The sequence below is a fragment of the Solanum verrucosum genome, unplaced genomic scaffold (genome assembly GCF_900185275.1).
Source record: "Solanum verrucosum unplaced genomic scaffold, falcon-dt-bn FXZP01000085.1, whole genome shotgun sequence".
In the NCBI taxonomy this organism is placed as follows: domain Eukaryota; kingdom Viridiplantae; phylum Streptophyta; class Magnoliopsida; order Solanales; family Solanaceae; genus Solanum; species Solanum verrucosum.
The window spans coordinates 2,509,848-2,527,522 of record NW_026019839.1 but is presented as its reverse complement, the minus strand read 5'-3'; the positions used below and the strand labels follow the sequence as shown (position 1 = coordinate 2,527,522).

At 34.9% G+C, this 17,675-nt stretch overlaps 2 protein-coding genes across 4 annotated transcripts in view; both read right to left on the bottom strand.

Moving 5' to 3' along the window:
• LOC125815441 (uncharacterized) overlaps nt 1-17,675 on the bottom strand; it is a 426,658-nt gene that overhangs the window by 274,176 nt on the left and 134,807 nt on the right. The window contains exon 3 of one of the 2 annotated variants that reach the window (XM_049494930.1): nt 3,854-3,863. The exons of the other annotated variant lie outside the window; for it this stretch is intronic. The gene's annotated coding sequence lies outside the window, so the exon portion shown is untranslated. Of the gene's footprint in view, nt 1-3,853; nt 3,864-17,675 lie in introns of those variants that run through there. 2 annotated transcript variants of the gene reach the window in all.
• LOC125814882 (uncharacterized) lies at nt 1,961-7,650 on the bottom strand. Of its 2 annotated transcripts, XR_007442135.1 has the most exons (3): nt 7,510-7,650; nt 4,335-6,478; nt 1,961-2,581 (listed from the first exon to the last, which is right to left on the bottom strand). XR_007442135.1 is itself a non-coding variant. In XM_049494339.1 (2 exons), exon 2 carries the CDS (start codon nt 6,440-6,442, stop codon nt 4,496-4,498), a length of 1,947 nt encoding a protein of 648 aa, XP_049350296.1. In that variant the 5' UTR covers nt 6,443-6,478; nt 7,510-7,650; the 3' UTR covers nt 4,208-4,495. The 2 variants fall into 2 exon arrangements, 1 of the variants encoding a protein (XP_049350296.1); XM_049494339.1 differs by lacking the exon at nt 1,961-2,581 and having other exon boundaries at nt 4,208-6,478.

Sequence of the window (17,675 nt, the reverse complement as noted above, 5' to 3'; positions counted from 1 at the left end):
ACGATGCAAAAAAGGTTAGAGTGCATGTAGATGTGGGGTGAGTTACGTGAATTGGAGATCAAATCCTAATACTAATAATAAGTTAAACGGTTTATCATTTAGGGTTGTTGATAAAATCCACCCGTTTAGAAATTGGAGTGACTGTGAAGTTCCATCTTAACTTTAATCTAAACCCTATATTTATCTTAAGAAATCATAAAATATGTACAAATAATTAAATTTATAGTCACTTGAAAGGACTATAATTCTTAATGTGTAAACTTTAAATCTTGAATGTTTAGAAACACCTTAAGATGGCACACTATCATTTTGGAATCTAAACTATTTGATAGAAGGAGATAAACAATAATAAAGGAGCATAGGTGAATCTAATATTTTGAAATATAAAGGTTCCTACAACAGTCTCAAGTTAATATACAATAATAATTAAGTTTACATTCGACTATTTCTAAATATTTAGTGAATAATTTAATACATATATCGGATGTAAACCGGCACATAGCTCCGCTTAGGGTTATGCAAGACTTGTTGATATGTTAAAAAATCTCATGTGAATTGTACATGTACTAGGTAATATTGCATCGTGCCTCTAAGGGGAGCACCAAAACTATTTATTCATACTAGTATTTGGTTCGAATGCTCATTAATTATTTGATAACAACTACTCCCTCCGTCTCATTTTATGTGACCGTTTGACTCGGCACAGAGTTTAAGAAAGAAAGGAAATTTTTTAAAACTTGTGGTCCAAAATGAATGATAGAAATTTGTATGACTGTAAATCATTTCATTAAGAGTAAAATAAATATTTTATAATTAAATTGTTACTTAATATAGAAATGTGTCATTCTTTTTGGAACCAACTAAAAAGGAAAGTAAGTCATATAAATTGGGACAGAGGGAGTATAAGAAAAAAGTGAGATGGATGTCTTTCTAACTTGGCTATTATTGAGAATGAAAACAATTGAAAGACAAACATACCATACATACAAACAAATAGCTTTTCATTTCAATGGTACAAATCACACTATTGTGCATAAGTTAATTAAATCAAAAGAACACAAAACCAAAAAATTATCAACAAATTGCACGAAAGAACATACCAAACTTGAAGTCAAATAATGCAACACATATCAGTACTAAACGTTAACTCTGTCAAGACCAGATGTTATATCAAGCAAGATTAAAACACAACTTCTAATCACTAATTAGTGATTGGAAACATGTATATATCTCAACTCGTTTCCTTTTAAGCCAATCAATCGCCTTCTCAGTTAACTGCAGACCCCCCTACAGTTAATAAGTTGGGGGGTAATGAAGGAGAATGGATATGAGCAGGTAATTGTCAATCGTGCACACAAATTCTTCTTTCATTTTCTAATAGTTCAGGTCAGGAACACAGGCTGCTACGGAAATGAACCAAAACAGAGAGAGAAGACTAATATAGTAGCTCCAAATATCACAGCTCAAATGGTGAAGAGAACAAACACTATTAGGAAATACAAAAAACCTAAAGAAAAGACACCAAGAGACGTACATTACATGGTAACCAAACCGAAAGAACTGCAAATAAGTCAAGAATAGAGCACTGTCTCAGAGCAACTGATGCAACTTATATTGAAGGAGAATTTTATCGCAAAGATACTAGAAAAAGATGAATGCAAGAGAGATATCTTATGCATTCAATGTTTCTCTGATCAATTCTAGAGACTTGAACTAATTGGTGAAACATCAACTTCCAGGCTAATTAGTAATTAACAGATGTCTCAGTGGCTAACATGTACTGAACTGAAGCTAAAACCAAAAATGGAAGAGAAAATTAAGATACAATTGGTTAAAGGCAGCAAGAACCTGGTGCCTGTCCCTGGGCCCTTTGATACATCCAAACCCACATCTTGTTACTCCTAAATCAAATTATGTTAACATTATATACAGCCAATGCGGCACAAGTTTACATAATGAGTTACAAGAAAGCAGAGCCGATCAAATTATCAGATATTACAACAGAAATTTACACTTGGTGTATGATCTAACAACAAAAATGTTTTTACAGGCCTACAGGGAGGTTCCCACGGATGCAATCTGTATCTGCGATGAATAATAAGCCAACTCCTCCAGATGTTACAGCAATCACCTATATTTTGGATTACAGCACCATACAAAAGTTTCTAACCGACCACAACTAACCTAGACTAGCATTACTATGTACAAACCCACCATACTGAAATCTACAGGACAAAGTGCTCAGCAGACTTGGTACAAGATCTTTACAAAGCTCAAAAAAGAGCAAAAAATACGTGTATGAAACATTACACATGATGGAACCTACTACATATCTACAATACATAGCTCACAGTAGAGCTTTAAAAGACTGGTGGGCCTGCTGATGCATCCCTATCTAAATTGGATGCTCACGATGTTATATGCTAAAGAAAACAAAATTACAGACAAACATCTCAGGCGCACTAGGGCACTAGGCAGAGACTAGCATTTTCAAACAATTGTCCAATTTAACTCATCTTCCTCCAGATAACCAAAATATGCTGATTTAGTCACGAAAAACAGAGAGTTGCCTCGCGGCTCCCTGAATACGATAATTAGAGAAAATTCTCATGTTAATACTCATGAAAAATGATAGAACCCAAATTCAAATGATTGTGTCAGTTATAGATGCCAATAACAGTTAAGAGATGCATTAAAATTGACATAGAAACCAAAAAGAAAGAAGGAATAATGCAAACTGATCTTTAACTGTCTCAGGAAGAAGGTTAAATGGTCAAACCCTCCCGAACAACACTTCAAATCAGAGCAACGCACAATTGGAATTGTACAAACAAATGCACATCAAGAAAATAATCTACTAGATTTAACATAGTTCAAAAATAAAACTGGCATCCAATGTCTGTCTCTGCATTTCTGCCTGTACTAATGCCATTCAAGAATGAGATGAAACAATATCAATGTAGCACAAATAATCAAACCATATATACAAAATCTTTTAGTTGTACAACCATGCAGATGGGCTGAATTTTTCAGCTTATATCTATCAGGAGCAGAGAAATGCAACTTTAAATTCTTTGCCTGAACTCATACGAAGGCCAGCATTGAAAACATGAAGGATCTATAAGTAAGTACCCCTATCCTCTTCTGGAGGATCGGGAGGAGGAGTTGGTGGTGGTGTGACATGAGAAGTTTGCTTGGTCCATAAAACAAATGTCAAAAGCCCTCTGAACAATACGGCTTTTAAAACAATCTTTACTTCAACAAAGAGAAAGAAACCACAAAAACCTAATTCACGGAGGATCTTTCGTTTATTCACACACCAAAAAAAAAGAGAAAAAGGAAAATACCAAAATGTAACAAATTGTCAGCTAACCCATGACTCTGCCATAAATAATCAGAGTACAACAGTGCAGCAGAAATTTAAGTGAGTGAAGCTCACAATATATTTGTTGATCACCTAGAGGCATTATGAAAGCAGCAGCTACCCTATGAGCCATGCAGTGTCACATAAACTTAAAGTTGCTCAAAAATTTCTCCAAGACCACATACAAATTACCGCCACAAGAATTATGACTCCCTAACTAATTCACAACAAAAAAAATCCTCAGCTTCGCAAATAAGATGTGTTAGTATACACCCATAGTGGATGATCCGTGCATATAAGCATCACTTTACCACCCAACAGCCATGGCACAGCCAATTTATAGGAACACCACTTGAAATCATTAATTTCATGGCTTTCTAAAATACTATCGTGAAAATTAAGTTTCTTCCCTGGAGACATAATCAAATAAGGACCAAGTTTGAATAAAAAAAGGCAACAGTACCTCCAAGCATACCTGGATAACAAGGTCTGGCAGCCTAGAAAGGAATAGACAAGATAAGACAACCCCCCTCCCGCGGCCAATACGTGAGCACCCAAACAGGCAAACAAAAGAAGAAAAAAAATACACATTTTAATATCACATGAGCAGCGAATTGAAAAAGCCAAGCATCAAGATACATTAAGCCTATTTCTCAGCTTTCAGATTAAACTAATATAACCAACTGAAAGAACTTGGTCAGCAAACAATCATACATAAAAGGGCGCACAACTCTAAGAAAATACACAACAAGTTCTAGCAGCTCCAAGAGCTAATTTACGATAATAGTCATAAAACCTACAAATTAACAGAATTAGAAAGCTCAACTCGTTAAGCAAATCCATTGAGTTTTTCAATAAAGTTACTCGTAATCTTAGCACAAATAGAAGTTCTGCATCAAATGATGTTTATAGGGAGTAGAATAGAAGGATCTATATCTACTTCCTGGAACCGTAGTAATACTTGACTTACTTCTTTAAGTCCTGAAACCACAGAATATCAGCACCAACACAAAACAGGAAGAACGCCACTGCATACAAGTAGCTGAAGGAAGGACATCACCAAAGGTTAATAATTGCGCCTGTAGTCCTATAAAAGACTTGGAAAATAGATGCACGGCAGCATAGATGAGATCATTCAGAAGGTGCGCGTCTACGTTTCCCATAATTTGTGTCTCTTGATCTAGACCTATGATCCTCCTCCTGAGCTGCTCGGGATTTGCTACGGGATCTTGAAGAAGACTGTCCACGGTCATAGTCTTCCTCATACTCTGATTCACGCTCCTTTTGACGATAGTCCCGGTAGCCATCCCTTTCTTCCCTGTATCTGTCCCCCTTATCATGCCTATCTCTGTCATGTTCTCTTTCATCACGATGCCGCCTGTCAGAGTTGCCTGACCAGTCACGCTCAGAACCCCGTTCCTTTTCCCTGGACACAGCACTTGACCTGGCTCCTTTATCATGGCTAACCTCTCCATAGCCATACTCTGATGCATTATCTTCACCCCCATAACTGGACTCTCTAGTTCTCCTGCCATGTTCTTCTCCTCCCCATCCTCCCCCGCTTGTGTCAGTCCACATTCCTGGATGAGGCCCATCCATCCCAGCAGCACTCATCATTCCCATTCCATTTGCAGCCATTCCTCGTCCAAAGAATGCAGGGTTGACATGAGGAGCCACTCCAGGAAGACCCATAGGATTAACAGCTGGAAATGGAGGCATCATCCCGGGAAATGCAGGACCTGAAAATCCTCCATAACCAGCTCCTCGACCCATAAAACTGGGATCAAAACCCGGACCCATCATGCCCTGGGGATGCATTAGACCTGCAGGAGGACCACCAAATGCTGGACCTGCAAGTCCTTGCCCAAAAGCTCCACCAGCACCATTGCCAGCTCCAGGATTCATCATCATATTCTTCGATCCCATGGCTCCTCTTCCCCTCACTGGTCCACCCCCAGGTCCTCTGTTAGGCATACCCGTCCCTCCACGCCCCCAACTACCTCTTCCGAAATTCCTCCCAGCATCTCCAGGGGTGTAATTTGGCCCACCTCTACCAACTCCCTCATTCATGGGTCTCCGCCCCTGTGGTTGAGACTGCACCTGGTTTTGAGTTTTGTTCGCATATGAGGAACCCATCTGTTTTATAGTTTGTGGAGTTGCAAATGCGACAACACAGGCTCGCCCATTGAAATTATAACCATTCATTCCTTCTTTGCAAGCAGCTGCAGAAGCTGGGTCAAAAAACTCAACTTGACAATAGCCTTTAGACTTGCCACTAGCTCTCTCATCAAAGAATTTGATCTCCTTTACATTCCCATATTGAGTTAGCACACTCTCAAGCTCAGCATCAGTAGTCCACCAGTGCAATTCTCCAACAAAGAGCATGGTGTTGCCATTCTCCAGCGATGGCCTAAAAGGAGTCTCACTAATAACTGGATTATTCATGTTAACATTCCCACTTGAGTTCAATTGATTAGTTGGCATGTGCGGAACAACTCTTGGTCCAGCCACAACAGAATTCATCAATGGTGTAGCTTCACTGGCATTTTTTTCTGGCATAGCCATAGGATCAGCACCAATTTTCTGGGGCATTGGCATGGATCCTTGGTAACCAGAGTTCCCCACTTGAGAATTGAGAGTCATTGTAATTGCTGAAGGCCTTGCTTTTTGTGCAGCATCAGCAGGTCGTTCAGTTTCCCTTTCAACTACAGGCCCACCCTTTTGCTGGGGAAATTGGACTTCAGTGCCAGCATACTTCCCTTCTGTTGCAATACCAGGGATTTTCGCCTCCTCTGATCCTAAACCACCAGCCCCTGAGGCAGGAAAACTATCTTTCTGGGCTTGAAAATTCCCATTTCCCGCATCAACAGAAGGAACTGGAACCTCTGACCGCTGCAGCGGTAGGAAACCTTCCCCAATGTTAACATCATTGTAAAGATCATCATATTCATCATCTTCACCCATCATTTCATCCTCTGCTAGAGCAGGAATTGTCCCACTTCCATGGTACTGTATCTTGTGGCTTCCTCCATATTCCTCATCACCATAGTCCAACTGCTCATCTGCTGTTGGATCCATCGAAGGTAACTGAGACTATAAATTAGGAAACTCCACCTGATTTTTAAAGGCATGAAGATGATAGTTAAGTTCATTGTTTTACATATTAAGAAACAAGAAACTTGAATTTCCAACTGCAGCAAAATACACAAGTCTTAATACATATGGTCATTAATGTAAAAGAGGATGAGAAACAGTCTGTTCTATATTATTTTAAAAAAAATTGATAAACCCCCACACCAAACCCCCAAATTCCTACTCCCCAGGGGCCAACAGTGGCTTTTTTCAACTTCCCACCTTGGTCATTCAAATTCCCAATCTTTTGGTTGAAGGAGGAAGGGATCCCACTTGACCAACTCTCTTTTATCAAAGATGACTGTTTTAGCTTAGAAAAGAATAAGATCTTAATGTATTGAACAGATATGTGAAAACAAAAGACCATAAACTTTAACTTTAATCTACAGCAAAACAGAAAAAAAAACTAGAACACAATTTCTGAGTGGCGATTAACTTAGCATAGAATAACTACAAATAGATTTCCACTTTCAACAAACAAAAAAGAGAGAAATCAAAGTTTAAGCATTTTCAAGCAAGGCATCTTGAGATCTGACGTTATACAAGTAACAACAGCACATAGATCTTTACAAACACGCACATCAGAGTAAAAATTAAATTATATCTCATCAGTAAAATGGCTACCCACCTACATACATCCGAAAAGTCGCAAGAAAACGGGAAATTTTATACATCATGTAATGGAAATACCAATGAAATGAAATTATGTTCAATACCCAGATCACAAAATACAATCTTGTTCAATACCCATATCACAATTTCAAATAAATATGCAGAAAATCTCGAACAACATGTTTATAGGCAAGGGTATCCGATTGTATGTATCAGTCAACAAATTACAACAACAATACGGGCAAGGATTGCAATTTACCATTGACGAATGCTATTGGAAAATTGAAAAGCTGAGTTTCCGAATCGAAAGGAAAATTGTGCAAAACGCAGAGACCAAAAGATTATTACCGAATTTTTTTTGGGGAAAACTGAAAATGAAACAAGAAGAGTCCTTTTCTTACTTGAGCTACTCCTCTCAGCTGTAGAGGTTAATCTTCAACTTTGCCCCAATCTCTCTCTCTCTCTTAATACACTTCTGCGTTTCGTTCTTCAATGGTTTGATTTGGTAGTCTTCGTCAATGACTGGCCAATCTTTGGAGTGGAAAATTGGCTATTAGGATTTTAATAAGAAAAAATTGTATCGGCTTTGGATGAGAAATATAATTACTTTGATTTAATGACATGGTTAAACGAAATTAATTTATTGTCTTATTAGTTAAAAATCTATCCACTTTTTTTTTTCCGAGAAAAGGCCCAAAATAGTCCATCACCTTTGGGTTAAGACTCAAAGTCATCCTTGAGTTTTCGCATGGAGCATTAATAGTCTCTCATGTTTGCAATATTGGTGCACTTTTGGTCTTCCTTCAAAATTTTGCCTATTTTTTAACATTGATTTTATTCATAATTTATGTATGGAATGTTTAATCGTCATTTTATATATTTAGTAGAAATAATAACTCCATGTGAGAGATTGTGAGAAAAAAAACACTTTATTTTGTTTAGTAGAAATCGTATTGTAGTTATAGTCGAGAGGTTCATCACGACGATTTCACGTACAATAGTACAAATTTTTCTTTTCTTGCAATGTCATATGTTAAAATGTTCTTAGTTTAGCTACAGTAATATTAATACCGAACAGAACAAGGTGTTCTTCTCATCACCTTCTCTCAGATAGAGTTATTATTTCTACTAAATATATAAAAAGACGATGGGACATTCCTTACATAAAATTATGAACAAAATTAATGTTAAAAAATAGGCAAAAGTTTAGGGAAGGACCAAAAGTGCACCAATATTGCAAACATGAGGGACTAATTAGTGCTCTATGTGAAAACTCAAGAATGACTTTGGATCTTAACCCAAAGATGAGGGACTATTTTGGGCCTTCTCTCTCCCCCCCCCCCCCCTTAAATTTAGGGTGGGCTGCTGGCTCCTTTAATTAATAAAACAAAATCCACAATACAAAAGAAAAACATAAAAACTCCTTTCGTAAAAAAATAAATAACACCTTTTTTTAATTTTGTAGTCTTAAATTAAAATTATATCAAATGTATTAAAATACATTTTTTTTATCTTGTGGTCTTAAATATGTCAGGTGGAAAATTGAAATTAATGTGTTGCAAAAAAGGAAAAGCAGACATGAAAGCTCACCGGAGCTCCTCGATCGGGTTAAAAAAGCAATGGACCCATATCTTCATTCTCAGCTAGAAAGGAATACAATCTATAAGAAGAGCTCAAGGACAAGATGGTTTGATTTGTTGATCTGAATTGCGAACAATGAGCTCAAAGGTTAAGTACTCTTTTATAGATCGTAAATCATTGAATCTAGTCTTCAACTTGATTGTTGTGAAATTTGTATGTATTTGCTTGTTTTGTATATCATAGTTTAATGACTTCTTGATTGACCACTATCACACGGTCGATTGTCTTGGTAATTTATAAAAGATAATATTGTTAATGTGTTGGTCCTCTTTCTCCTTTAGGCTACTATCGTGTAGAAGCATTCCTAGACCCTCACCAAGTACTATGATTTTGACACCAATTCGAATCTATATCGAGGATTATTCAAAGTTTAACATTTCTAAACATTTACTTCTACTCTCTCATCAATAGGTGACAATAAGATATGGTTTGTAGTCTTTAACTAGATATTCTATTTGGTCTATATGAATTTCTCTGTCTCATAACCAAATACTATTGGTGATATGTTTCTTATGTCTAGACAATTGCAAACTTTCATATATAAAAAGAGTTTCAATAGGATGAGCAAAACTAATACCATACAAATGAACTCTATTGATATATAGAAGTTAATGTACTCATCCAGCTATTGTCCTTCGACTTGACTCTCTTCTTTGAATTGTTCTGATTCTAAGATTGGGGGTCTTTGATTTGTCAAGGTTTATGATTCCCCTTCCTACATGCAATTCATAGAACGAGTTAACCTTCAAAATAAAAGATCATGTTAGTAAAAAAAATATTGATCAATATATAGTCTTTTATCTAAACATGTCATGTTTATGATTACATTATGAGTGTCTTTTCATATCAAAATTTGCTCTGCATATGCCACAGTAGTCTAAGGAGGCTCTCATTCCTTCTCAATCACCTTCTTCATTAATAATGAGTTTGTTTCCACAATCAAAGGAAATAATTTTTTTTGTACATAATGTGTTATTCCTTTAAGAATAGTTTTTGCTTTAGTTAGCACATTGGTGGTGTCCTCCAGTCTTATACCTTTTGCAAAAATTAGATTTTCCTAATTACTTTTAGAAGTTCCATCAATATTATATTTGAATCAATTCATTGGATATTTCTCCCAGCACACCAGCTTAGTCATTAGTCATCAATTTAGGACTACAATCTTCATAGTACTTCACATGTCCGGCCATAAGTAAATATTTTGCATCAATGGATATGTAACTTTGGCCAAGTCGTACAATGTATTGTTGATTTCATGAATAACTCTACTGAAACTCACATTTTCTTTATGTCTTTGGCTATTTCTCATTTTTCACAATTCTCAGATAATTGTAATTGTGATAGCTTAAAATTGTTGGGTTTTAAAGGTGTGAACAGGAAATGAAGGGTTGTGACTTTGCCGAAAGGTTGTGTCTTTTCTAAAGGGTTGTGACCGTTTGAAAGGTTGTGTCTTTCCAAAGTGTTGTGACTTTTCTGAAAGGTTGTCTTCTTTCCAAAGAGTTGTGACCTTTACCCTTTGTTGGCTATAAATATAGAGACTTTCTCTCATTTTTCTGCATCGAATTCTTCCCTTCTTTTTGAGTACATTTCTTACAAAACAAAATCGATCGATCATGTCTGTGTGTGTGATTCGTTGCTGTCATTTTGAGTTCGTTGAAATTATTGAAGTTTGAGGTACCGCTACTTCTTTAATGGTTAATCCGTTTTATCTTGGGAGGAATTAATCTGCAACCTCGGGTACTTGAGGGGATTAAATTTCTTAAGGACACACAGTGGGTTCTGTGGATTCGGATAGTTCTTTATCTTTTTCTTTTCATCTTTTATTATTTCTAGTTTGCTAATCTGAATACATGAGATAACAAGCTTAAGAAATTCAGCCTTGGTGGTATTTTCTGTGGTAAGAAAATTACTTCTATTTTTTGTGTTCTTTTTATTGGGAAAAAAGAAGAAGAAAAAGATAATTATTTTATCATATGATAAAAGAGATTTGAGATTAATTAGTACTACTTTAATATGTTCGAGTATATTTTCTGTAGTATGTTTTTCTTGGATGGGTAAGATTATTTGTATTTTCTTCCCAAGTGCATTCAAGCATTGCACTCCTTCAGTTTTCTTTTCAATGAGAAAAGTTATTTTGTGCATAAAGGCTAAGATGAACACTTTAATTATTTTTCATACATTCTTGGTTTTATATAATTATGAGAAGAAGTAAATGAACATATGTTGTCTCCTAATAATATTTGAACATGAGTTTAGTTTCTTGTTGAAATTAAATGTCTTCTTGAGGAAAATAGGAGCATGATGGAAATTGAGAAAAGAAAAAAAAATAGCAAGAGAAGTGACTTGCATGGAATCATTGCTGACATATAGAATATGATTCAATGAGAGCAAAAATCAGGTTTTATCTTTATTTCCCTTGATTATTATTTTCTTTTTCTATCCTTTATAAGTTATGAGATTTATTTCATAAATGTTAGGATAGATGGTCATTATGTGATGATCTCAGAATATGTCTTTATTATTAATATGTATTCTGTTTAGAGGAGGAAAAAAAAAAACTTTTGTAGTTTTCTACTCCATGTAAAATTTGATTGTGTTTGACTTTTGGAGACTAAAATCTTCTGATTTTTTTACTCCTTTGGTTTGAAGAATATATGAACTTCACGAACAAATCATATTATACATTGGTTTGAAGAATATAGAAACTTCGCCAATCTATTAAATACTCTGTTTGAATGAATATTTTGACTTGAAGAGTATAAAATTTTTGTCAGGAATATTAAGGCAAAATGATTTGAAAAAGACAAAATTTTCATCGTTAGCTAGAAACAATATTGTATTTGAGGTTTCTGGAGATTAAAACCTTTTTTGGTTCACTATTCTGTCTGAATGTGAAACTGATTCAAATAATATAAAAACTTCATCAAAATTCAAGGTTCATTCGGTTAACGATTAGAAGAATATAAAACCTTCATCGTTAAACTAGAAATAAGTTGTATAAAGATTGAATCTTTATTGTTAGTATTCTAAATACTAAGTGGTTTGTCTAGTTGTGACAAAAAGAGAAAAAAAATACCAGTAACATAAAATTAGTGATTTTTATGTCTGCAATGAGTGTTTCTATGGATTAAATCTCCAAAAGAAGGCTTCATGTTGTCAATGTGTATTTTGATGGTATACAATTTGAAAGCATGAAAAATAATATGTGGAAAATAATTTCAAATACTTGAAAAATATTTTTGAGAACATATTTAAAATGTGGGAGGTTCTTTACTTGTGATAAAGACAAAATTAGACTTTCTATCTAATTTAAATTTAAAAGTACAAGATATGAAATTTAATGACATTCTTTTATTATGTTAGACCCATAAAATTCTTGGAGTATATTTGATATTGTGGTCGTTGAGTCTCTCTTTACTAGTATATGATATGACTAGTATAAAACCACAAAATTATATTACTCATTCAAAAGAATTGTATTCTTTGATGAAAAAGTGTCACTTAAAATATTGTGATTTTTCATGAAAAGATATGTCTATTAAAATAAATTTATTCGTAAAGACATGAACATTGGTGAAAAGTGAGCTATTATGTTTGTGTTGTAAAGCAAACATTTGGGTCATATTGCCCTTATTGGACCGATGAGACTATGGTCATGGGTAATTCTATAACAAATTGAATGTTATGGAAAGGTCCTTCAGAAAAGGACATCTGGCAAGGTGTTGAATCTAAAACAATGTCTGTATTTGACAAAGTTATAAAAAGTAAAGAACAAAATATTTGTAGAAAAAAATTACCTCACAGAAGGTCTTTTCAAACTCATTATTTATGTTGTTCTTACTTACTTGAATCAAATTATTTGTGACATGACTGCTTAAGACATGTCAATTACAAAACCTTGCAAAAACTTATAATCTTAGAAGTTTTGCCTAACTTCTAGTGCAATAAATCAAAATGTCAAGCATGTGTTGTTGAAATGAATTTTAATCCCTTAGAATTGATTTACACTAATATTTGTGATATGAAGTCAACACCATCTCGTGGTGAAAAATTGTTTCATAAATTTTATTGACAATTGCACTAAATATTGTTATGTGTATTTGCTGAATAATAAGGATGACACAATAGAAACATATAGGCAATATAAAATTGAAGTTGAAAATCAGTTGGATAACAAGCTTTCATGATTAGAAGTGGTAGATGTGGAGAATATGAATCTTCTTTTGCAAAAATATGTTTTGAAAATTGAATCATCCATCAAATTACTGCACATACTTACCTCAATCTAATGAAATTGTTGACACAAAAAAAAACTGAACTTTGAAGAAAATGTTGAATATCCTACTTATAAGTTTAGGTTTACCACAAAATTTGGGAAGGGGGGGGGGGGATGCTATCATATAGCAAAAGAGAACAACAAAAAGTTTGTCTGTTCAGAAAGAGAGAAACAAAAAGTTTTGTTTGTTAGTAAAGGGAGTAACAAATAACAATTTTTGTTTGTTAAGGAAGGGAGCAACAAAAAATTTTGTTTGTTCATGCTTTGTTGTATCGTGATATAGAATTGCTTGTCGTCCCTTAAAAGTACATACAAGTAATAACTCTCGAAAGTTAGTGATCTAACTATTTTCAATACAGTCTATTCCATATGAGAAATGGAATTGAGGAAACTATTCCCAAACTCAAAATAGGACCTAAGACTGTGGATTGTATGTTCATTGGATATGCTACAAATAGTAAAGCATGTCAATTTATGGTTCATAAGTCCGAACCGTCAGATAGTCAAGTGAAGGGTCTAAACGACCTTGGAACGAACCAAAGGAGAATGTACTTAATAAAGAGATTCAGAGTCGCAGTAAATATCAATGGACAAATTACTTTCTTCGAGTTTGATTTTGTAACATTTCTTCTTGAAAATGAGTCTCATTCGAAGAAGTTATGCCCTCTATGGACTCATTCTTTTTGGAAAGAGGTTGTCAACAGTATGATAGATTCAATCTTGAGCAACCATACTTGAGAGTTGGTTGATCTTCCTCCGGAAAATAAACCTTTGGGTTCAAAGTGGATCTAAAAAAAAGGAAAAGAAAGTTGATGAAACTATTGACAAATATAAAGCAAGACTTGTTGTCATAGGCTTTAGACAATAAGAAAGTCTTGATTATTTTGACACATAATAACCACTAACTAGGATTACATCAATTCAGATGTTAATTGCGCTAGTTTCAGTATATGACCTTCAAATTCGTCAAAATGGATGTGAATTTTTTTTATAAAAAAATGGAGAATTGAAGGATGAAATTACATGGAACAACCCAAGGGCTTTGTGGTTCCTGGTAAAGAAAAGAAAGTTTGTAAAATTGTTAAGTCACTTTGTGGACTATTAACAAGCGCACAAATAATGACATGCAAAATTTGACCAAACTATGTTGGCAAATGAATTCAAGATTAACGAATGTGATAAATGTTTTTACATTAAAGACACTCCAAATCACAAGGTCATTGTTTATTTTTATGTTGATGACATGTTGATATCAAAAGAGACATTTCTGACATAAATGCTACTAAGCATATGCTAGAAAGTAGCTTCGATATGAAAGACAATGAAGTTACTAATGTGATTGAAAAGGTACTTGACAAGTTCAAGTATTTGGATTTCAATATTGTCAAGACTCCAATAAATGTGAGTTTTGTACTTCAAAAGAATGAAGACAAAAGTGACTCACAATTGGATTATGCTAGAGTATTGAGAAGTATGATATATATCATGAAGTGTACGCTATCAGATATAACATATGCTATTAGTAAACTGAGTCGGTTTACGAGTAATCTCAATCAAACTCATTGGATGACAATGAAAAAAGTTTTGGAGTATTTAAAATATACTTAAAAACTGTTGTTTTGCATTATAACTAATATTTAACAGTATTGGAAGAATATAGTGATGCAAATTGAATCACCAGGTCAAATGAAGTAAAATCTACGAGTGGATATGTATTTACTCTTCGTGGAGGAGCAATCTCTTGAAAATCTTCCAAACATAAATGTATCGCTCGCTCTTCTATGAAATTTGAGCTTATCATTCTAGATAAGGCTGGTGAAGAAGTTGAATGACTCCAAAATTTCTTGAAAGATTTTTGGCCAAAACCTTTAGTTCCAGTATGCATACACTGTGAGAGTTAATTTGCAATAGGTAGGGCTTGGAGCATGATCTATAACGGAAAGTCTCGTCATATATGACATAGACATAATATCGTTAGAGAACTACTCTCTAGTGGAATTATCATAATTGACTATGTAAAGTCAAAGGATAATTGTCGGATCCACTTACAAAATGCCTAACTAGAGAGGAAGTTGATAGATTATCAAAGGGAATGAGACTATGGCCAATGACAAGTCATTGTGGCGATAACTCTACCTAGAAGACTGGAGATCCCAATATCTAGGTTCAAGGAGATCAAACAAAGTCATTGATAACGGTTCAACATTGTCAAAATATTTTTTTATGGTCCATTCTCATGATAAGACAATGTTCAGTAACAAAGATAGATGCATTAGGACTTTTTAATGGTTTCTAAGTTTGATACAAGGTGTATCAAATAGTGTATCTACGGGATAACACATTTAGAAATCACCTATGTAAGTGTGAAGTGTTAGCCTCTTCAAGGAGAATCCAGTAAGGCCAGTTCTCTACGCACTTATAAACCAAGACGTGTTCATGGATGAAACAAACAAAATAATAAGAACCAAAGACAGTTCAAGGGTTGATTGTGTGACTTATGTTGTCTAGGTATACACCAAAGCTCGATGGTTCAAAGATATCAAATCTACTGATTGACCGAGTATATCCGATATATGTTCACTATGGAAAGTTCAAAGGGAAACCCACTTATCCAGATACAATCAATCCTTACTTATGAATCACACAGTTTTTCATACATATGTTTTAACAATAACCATTCCCTATTCATGTGGGAGATTGTTGGGTTTTAAAGGTGTGAACATGAAATGAAGGGTTGTGACTTTGACGAAAGGTTGTGACATTTATGAAAGGTTGTGTCTTTTCTAAAGGGTTGTGACCGTTTGAAAGATTGTGCCTTTTCCAAAGTGTTGTGACCTTTTTGAAAGACTGTCTTCTTTCCAAAGAGTTGTAATATTTACTCTTTGTTGGCTATAAATAGAGAGGCTTTCTCTCATTTTTCTACATCAAATTCTTTCCTTCTTTTTGCATACATTTCTTACAAAATAAAATCGATCGATCGTGTCTCTTTGTGTGATTCATTGCTGTCATTTTGAGTTTGTTGAAATTATTAAAGTTTGAGGTACGGCTACTTCTTTAATGGTTAATCTGTTTTATCTTGGGAGGAATTAATCTGAAACCTCGGGTACTTGAGGGGATTAAATTTCTTAAGGACACACAATGGGTTCTGTGGACTTGGATTGTTCTTTGTTTTATTCTTTTCATCTTTTATTATTTCTGGTTTGCTAATTTGAATACAAGAAACAACAAGAATATAAGTAATTTTCTTACCACAGAAAATACCATTAAGGATAAATTTCTTAAGCTTGTTGTCTCATGTATTCAGATTAGCAAATCAGAAATAATAAAAGGTCACAAAACCTTATGCTCTGATACCAAGTTTGTCACGACCCAAAAGTATCCTCTAGACGTAACACAACGTATTTGACCCCGAAAGGGTCTCATACAAGCCTCTAGCATCATCATTACATAAGACATAGAAATAATGCGGAAAAAATTAAAATTTTTACAATAGAAGTCAAATTTCATTTTTCATAAAGAAAAATCATAGGAATCTAGACTTTGTCTCATACACCATCTAATAGGACTATGTTATTTCCAAAGAGGGATATGTGTTGCCCACGGGGTTATATTGATGCCAAAAAGTGTTATGTGTTGCCTATGGGTCTATTTTGACGCCAAGAGGGCTATGTGTTGCCTATAGGGCTGTGTTGATGCAAAAGAGGGCTATGTGCAACCCATAGAGCTATGATGTTGCCTAAGAGGGCTATGTGCTGCCTACGGGGATACTTCCCCTTGGAGTTGATCAAACAAATCGTCAATCCTAGGGAGTGTATACTTATTCTTTATGGTGTCCTTGTTCAATTGGCGGTAATCGATACACATCCTAAGGGACCCATCTTTCTTTTTCACAAACAATACCGGTGCACCCCATGGAGATATGCTTGGTTGAATAAAACTCTTGTCTAACAAGTCCTTGAGTTGTGCTTTCAACTCTTTCAATTCGACCGAAGCCATTCTATAGGGAGGGATATATATGGGTCGTGTATCTGGCAAAAGATCAATGTCGAAGTCTATTTCCCGTTAGGGAGGAATGCCGGGCAAGTCATCAGGAAAGACTTTTGGGAATTCCCTTACTACGGGGACCAACTCTAAAGGAGGAGTCTCGGACTCAATGTCCTTAACTCTTACAATATGATAGATACAACCCTTAGAAATTATTTTACAAGCTTTTAGACATAAAATGAATCGACTTCTAGGGATTGAATTTCCCCCTTTCCATTCCAAAATGGGCTCATTTGGAAATTGAAACTTTACTACCCGAGTTCTACAATCAATGGAAGTAAAACAAGCATACAACCAATCCATCCCCAAGATTACATCAAAATCAAGCATGTCTAATTCAACCAAATCTACCAAAGTGACTTTATGAGACAAAGAAATATGACAACTCCTATATACTCTTTTAGCTACAACTGAGTCACCAATCGGGGTAGAAATCTAAAAAGGCTCTATTAGGGTTTCGGGGAGTACATCAAATTTCATAGCCACAAAGGGTGTAACAAAAGATAAAGTGGCACCGGGGTCTAGTAATGCATAAACATCAATGGAAAAGACTTGCAACATACCCGTTACAATATCCAGGGAGCTCTCTTGGTCACCTCTTGATTG

Excerpts from the sequence above, each read along its gene's own strand:
- LOC125814882 (XM_049494339.1), bottom strand. The coding sequence starts at position 6,442 with ATGGATCCAACAGCAGATGAGCAGTTGGACTATGGTGATGAGGAATAT.